The following is a 6586-nucleotide window of genomic DNA, read 5'->3' on the forward strand; positions in this document are numbered from 1 at the left end:
TTCTCGGCCCGTATATAAGACTTCGCCGGGCGATCGCTTCGCAAAGGTGGACGCAGGCGGCGGCGAGCTCGTGGGTGGCGGCGGGGCTTCGAGGGCGAGAGCTAGCTCGGACGTGTGTCCGTGCCTTGGAGGTGGCAGTAGGCAGTGATGGAGCTCTTGCGGACTATCACCTATCAGCCGGCCGCCAGCACCAAGATGTGCGAGCAGGCGCTGGGCAAGGCTTGCGGCGGGGACCTGAAGAAGAAGCGACCGCAGCAGTCCCCCGAGGAGCCGCAGCCGCCGCAGCCCCCAGCGCAGGTGCAGCCGGCGGCCCCGCACCACCATCACCACCACTCGCACTCGGGGCCCGAGATCTCGAGGATTATCATCGACCCCACGACGGGGAAGCGCTACTGCAGGGGCAAAGTGCTGGGAAAGGTGACGAGCGGCGGGCGCCCGGCTGCCGGGCGGGAGGGAGGTGTGCCTGGGCGTCCCCGAGCCTGACCAGACCCTGAGCCCGCGCGCTCGCCGCTCTTGCTCTCTCCGGGGTCCGGTCCCGGCGCGACGTGGGCTGGTCACCTGCCCTCCACTGGCTTTTGTGTGGCGACAGCGCCGGATGGGTTTAGTCCGTAGCCGCGGCTCTGTGTGCCTCCCCCAGCCCAAATAAATTGATTGTGAGACCAGAAGCTAGGGCTTTCTACACCAAACCTAGATCCCTCCACCAGCTTCCGAGACGATTTTCTTGACAAGTCTCTTCAGACATTATTTCTCTTCTCCCGGATCCCAACCCCTCCACAAAGCACCTCTTTCTAAAGGGAGAAAGGAAACTGTTGTTAACTTAGTGTGTTCAGGAATGCTTTTCTCTTTGTGAAGGAGCTTTTTAAAAGTAGACTGCATACCCTTGTCCACCCTTCCTCGCCCATATTTGCTTTCCTTTCTTATATTTATTTATTTATTTTAAAAAATCTGCCGTCCATATTTCTGCCATACTCAATTCCGTCTCGGCTTTGTTTCCTTTTAGGGTGGCTTTGCAAAATGTTATGAGATGACAGATTTGACAAACAACAAGGTCTATGCTGCAAAAATAATTCCTCACAGCAGAGTAGCTAAACCTCATCAAAGGGAAAAGGTGTGTATGACTGTTGAGTAAAGTATTTTCTTTGTGTGCAGGGATGGCCCTTCCCTGTTAGGAAAATGTCTTCTGCATGTGTAAGCAACTGCCTTCTCAGAGGTGACAGGAGCCTAATAAGCCTTATCTTGCATTTTCTTTTAGATTGACAAAGAAATAGAGCTCCACAGAATTCTTCACCATAAGCATGTAGTCCAGTTTTACCATTACTTTGAGGACAAAGAAAACATTTATATTCTCTTGGAATATTGCAGTAGAAGGGTAAGTGTTAACTCCTACTTTAGTACATTTACTTCCCCCAAACTAAAATGGTATTCATACTGTATTTAATCCGGGATTTTAGCTGTGATGGCAATTATACTACATTAACTTTCATCATTCATCCTGCAAAAGGAAACCACTGATTTTGATGACTTTGTTTGACAGATTTTTTTTTTCCTTCTCTTCATAGTCCATGGCTCATATCTTGAAAGCGAGGAAGGTGTTGACAGAGCCAGAAGTCCGATACTACCTCAGGCAGATTGTGTCTGGCCTGAAGTACCTTCATGAACAAGAAATCCTGCACAGAGATCTCAAACTAGGTAAGCCCTTTACTCCGAACACCAGCTTTTGTGTTAGAGACAGTGTTCTTTTCTCCTCTTGCTCCCTTTCTATGTATTCATATTCTTATTTGGAATCTAGCTTATGCACTCTTGCTTTTGAATGGATGACTTTAATATTAGGCAGCTGGTTGCTTTCAAAGTGGGTATGTGTGCATGTGGTAGAACACCTTTTCAAAGGGATTCAGGTTTTGTTTTGTTTATCCTCTAGGGAACTTTTTTATTAATGAAGCCATGGAACTAAAAGTTGGGGACTTTGGTTTGGCGGCCAGGCTGGAACCTTTGGAACACAGAAGGAGGTAAAGTCAGGAAGATACATACCTTTGTGGAGATCAAAATTGTCCTTGTTATTTTTCAATTATTGATTTGGAGAAGGTCAGGTGATTCTAAAATCTATAAACCATAACAATGTTAACTTAAGGAAACATGTATTAGGTGCCCATTATGAACCAGACAGAGTACCTTGTACTTTTAAGCTGATTATGAAAGAAATCTCTTATTTGCCTGAAGTCTGTAAAAATGCCATGCTATTCTTGGTTAACACTTTGCCAGGTGGCTGAAAAAAGTATATGCATTAAAAATTACCAAATCGATTTGGTCAAATATCAGTTGTTCAGATGCCAAAAACCAAAAGTTAAATGTTTCCAAATAGAAATTCAACATAGTAGTTTTAAGATTTTATCCAGAGAACTAACATTAAACAGTAGAATAGTTCCTAATAAAATCTTCATATTTTGTCTTTCCAGAACAATATGTGGTACCCCAAATTATCTCTCTCCTGAAGTTCTCAACAAACAAGGACATGGCTGTGAATCAGACATTTGGGCCTTAGGCTGTGTAATGTAAGTAAATGGATGAAAATTACCAAAAAGCAAATTTAGATTTAAATCTTAGTATTCAAAAAGTTGCTTTAGAATTATTGCTAAAGAAGTGTTTCCTTGCACATAGGTATACAATGTTACTAGGAAGACCTCCATTTGAAACTACAAATCTGAAAGAAACTTACAGGTGCATAAGAGAAGCAAGATATACAATGCCATCTTCATTGCTGGCTCCTGCTAAGCACTTAATCGCTAGCATGTTGTCCAAAAATCCAGAAGATCGTCCCAGTTTGGATGACATCATTCGACATGAATTTTTTTTGCAGGTTGGTGTGTTTCTTGCATCTTTTTATTACATGCTATTGCTCAAAATTACCTAGCAGGTTACTAAAATTCTCTTCCGCTACTCCACAGGGCTTCACTCCAGACAGACTCTCTTCTAGCTGTTGTCATACAGTTCCAGATTTCCACTTGTCAAGCCCAGCTAAGAATTTCTTTAAGAAAGCGGCTGCTGCTCTTTTTGGTGGCAAAAAAGACAAAGCAAGATATATTGACACACATAGTAAGTTATGACTTCTCTTATTCTGTATATGAAATTATATTAAAACTGATAACTCAGTTAAAAGAGGCTTTTGTATTAACATAATTCAGCCTATATCCTAGTGTACTACTGAACTTTTTATAGCATAATAAATCCACACTGCAAAGATTGATAGCTTTTTGTTTCATATACATTAAAGTGTGCTTCTTGCATAATTGCTATTGATGGCAATGATAAAAATGCTGATCTTTCTTTAGATGCTTGTAAGCTGGTTATTAATGCAAAAGGAGGAAATGTGGTTAGCTCTGTTCCTACCTTGTTAGGTTAGAACAATGCTCATAATTCTTTTCCTTGATTTACAGATAGAGTATCTAAAGAAGATGAAGAAATTTACAAGCTTAGGCATGATTTGAAAAAGACTTCAATAACTCAGCAACCCAGCAAACACAGGACAGATGAGGTATGCTGGAAAAGAATAAAGTAGATATAAACACTTCCTATCATTTCTATTCTTTGTTAATTATCACTTGGACTATGATTATCACAGTTTAAGCATGTCATATTACTTAAAACATTTCAGCCAGCCCATTAAAAGGAAAGATTTTTCTTCTGGTTTATTTAGCAAGGCATGCCGGTTGAGTTACTGCAACATATTTTTCGTGGCTTGTGTCCATTGCTTTTTGGATTTGCTAAGCTTTCTCAGCAGTTGCCACTATTTTGTCTTAACCTAGAGTTCTTCTCTTTTCTAGGAACTCCCGCCACCTACCACCACAGCTGTCAGGTCTGGAACGCCCGCAGTAGAAAGCAGGCAGCAGGTTGGAGATGCTATCCGGATGATAGTCAGGGGCACTCTTGGGAGCTGCAGCAGTAGCAGTGAGTGTAAGTGGCTGTTTGCAATTGTGTTTTAAATAATGAAGCTGTAAATGCTAGGGCTCAATGCTGGATAACTGCAGTTAGTTTGTTTCGTGGCCTAATTTAATGTAAAAGAAACAAAATTAGAGGAATTGGAAAAAGACGAGGAACAATTTTGAGTCCTATATCCTTAGAATTAGTGGAGGGAAACTTAGCATCTACCAAAGTCTATGGTTTGGTTGTTAATTACTTTATAACTTCCTCTGACTTTTCAGGCCTTGAGGACAGCACCATGGGAAGTGTTGCAGATACAGTGGCAAGAGTCCTTCGAGGATGTCTAGAAAACATGCCAGAAGCTGACTGCATTCCCAAAGAGCAGCTGAGCACTTCCTTTCAGTGGGTCACCAAATGGGTTGATTATTCTAACAAATACGGCTTTGGGTACCAGCTCTCAGACCACACTGTAGGTGTCCTTTTCAACAACGGTGCTCACATGAGCCTCCTTCCAGACAAAAAGTAAGTGTATCCAATTAGTGAAGTCCTGTCAGTTCTTTAGTCTTGTACTACAGAAATCTGAAAGCAGTGACTAACTGCTTCTATTTTTTTTTTCTTCTCTCCTTTTCATTTCTGTTTTTAGAACAGTTCACTATTATGCAGAGCTTGGCCAATGCTCTGTTTTCCCAGCAACAGATGCTCCTGAACAATTCATTAGTCAAGTGACGGTGCTGAAATATTTCTCTCATTACATGGAGGAGAACCTCATGGATGTAAGTACTATAGCTTTTGAGCAGTGATATTCAAAGTGCAGTCCACAGACTAGTAGCATCTGCATAGCCTCAAAGCATGTTAGAAATGCAGATTCTTATGTCTTACCCCAGATCTCCTGAATCAGAATCTAGGAGATGAGGCCAGGAGTCTCCAGGCCACTCTGATGCTTAAGTTTGAGAGGCATTTACTTAGAAAACTTGAGTGCATACTGAAAAATCCTTATAGGCACTAACTCCTAATCTTGTTCAGGGTGGAGATCTGCCTAGTGTTACTGATATTCGAAGACCTCGGCTCTACCTCCTTCAGTGGCTAAAATCTGATAAGGCCTTAATGATGCTCTTCAATGATGGGACCTTCCAGGTAAATGAACCTTTCAAGAGAGTGCATGTTTAGGTCCTAAAAGTACAGTATTTTCCTAGCCAATTTAATTATTGACTAAGCTTCTCTAATTCTTAAATATTTAGATAGATCTAATATCTATGTCTACTTTTTAAAGGTCAACTTCTACCATGACCATACGAAAATAATTATCTGTAGCCAAAATGAGGAATACCTTCTTACTTACATCAATGAGGACAGGATATCTACTACATTCAGACTGACAACTCTGCTGATGTCTGGCTGTTCATTAGAATTAAAAAATCGAATGGAATATGCTCTGAACATGCTCTTACAGAGATGTAACTAAAAGACTTTTTGAAAGGACCCTATGGGACACCTCTTTTCCACTGTGAGATCTACAGGGAAGCCGGTAGAATGATCTACAGCATGTTGAAGAAGATGGAGAGGTGGTGGTACGAAAACAATTCCTCTGTGGCCTGCTGGACTGGGTTGAACCAGACCAGGCCGAGGCATACAGTTCTTGACTTTGGACAATCTGAGAGTGAACCAGAATGCAGTTTTCCTTGACGTACCTGTTTTAAAAGGTTTTTCAGATAATTTTGCAGAAAGATGCATTGACTCTTAACTTCTCTCTGTTGAGAGCATTTTAGACAGAGGACTTGGAACTGTGAATATACTTCCTGAAGAGGAGGGAAAAGGGAGGAAGCTCCCAAGTTGTTTAAAGGCTGTAATTGGAGCAGCTTTTGGCTGCTTAACTGTGAACTATGGCCATATATAATTTTTTTTGTTAATTTTTGAAGATACTTGTGGCTGGAAAAGTGCATTCCTTGTTAATAAACTTTTTATTTATTACAGCCCAAAGAGCAGTATTTATTATGAAAATTTTTTTTTATGTTGACCATTTTAAACTGTTGGCAATAAAGAGTATGAAAAAGCAGAAATAGTGCTTTCTTGTCTTTGGTATGGCACATTACCACGTCACAACATTCTTTGATCATGGATTCTTTGCATGCTATTGGGTATGGAAACATACTGGAAAGTTAGATCTTAATGGTTACTAGCAAGTCAATGTTTAATACGTCAAGTAGAATCATGCACTGGATAAATCTAGCTTGAGAAGAGAAGTTTATGACAAAATACTGCTCGTTAGAACCAAAATACAGGCCTACTAAATATAAAACCAATTTCTCTCTGAAGTATTTCCTCAAAACTAGTTTAGCTTATAGCCCGAAAGCCAAAGTAATCCTGTGTAAACTGACCCCTGTTATTATGTGTCAGTTGATACAGGAATTTTATTTTGATATGGGCAAAACTATGCTTTATAATACTTGCACCACTTATTACTCAGCTTAAACGGCCTAAAGACTTTTAAAGGTACTGGCAGTCCTAGTGCACAATTCCAGTAGTAGTAGGAAGTACTCCGAAAGTAAGTACTTTTTTTTTCCCTTTTGGTGCATTGTGGATGAGAAGTGGTTTGGGAACCAAGCTATGGTTTTAGGCCCGTCTCTTCAACTGTCAAATCGTCCAAGAGGCAAATCCAAGAAGGTTTTTCTCA

The 6586-nt window shown here is 41.0% G+C and overlaps 1 protein-coding gene across 1 annotated transcript; it reads left to right on the top strand.

Annotated features, from left to right (window-relative positions):
- The first annotated feature begins 33 nt into the window (after positions 1-33).
- Positions 34-5892, top strand: PLK2 (polo like kinase 2). The gene is made up of 14 exons (XM_036901534.2): positions 34-417; positions 1001-1108; positions 1253-1369; positions 1560-1689; positions 1919-2006; positions 2454-2549; positions 2656-2854; positions 2943-3090; positions 3432-3529; positions 3819-3948; positions 4197-4437; positions 4559-4688; positions 4939-5049; positions 5186-5892. Exons 1-14 carry the CDS (start codon positions 148-150, stop codon positions 5375-5377), a joined length of 2058 nt encoding a protein of 685 aa, XP_036757429.2. The 5' UTR covers positions 34-147; the 3' UTR covers positions 5378-5892.
- Positions 5893-6586: the final 694 nt, after the last annotated feature.

The sequence above is a fragment of the Manis pentadactyla genome, chromosome 2 (genome assembly GCF_030020395.1).
Source record: "Manis pentadactyla isolate mManPen7 chromosome 2, mManPen7.hap1, whole genome shotgun sequence".
NCBI lineage: Eukaryota > Metazoa > Chordata > Mammalia > Pholidota > Manidae > Manis > Manis pentadactyla.

Coding starts and splice junctions, on each gene's coding strand:
- PLK2 (XM_036901534.2), top strand. CDS start 148: ATGGAGCTCTTGCGGACTATCACCTATCAGCCGGCCGCCAGCACCAAG. Junction 1,690..1,918: donor GCACAGAGATCTCAAACTAG/GTAAGCCCTTTA, acceptor TTTATCCTCTAG/GGAACTTTTTTATTAATGAA. Junction 2,007..2,453: donor CCTTTGGAACACAGAAGGAG/GTAAAGTCAGGA, acceptor TTGTCTTTCCAG/AACAATATGTGGTACCCCAA.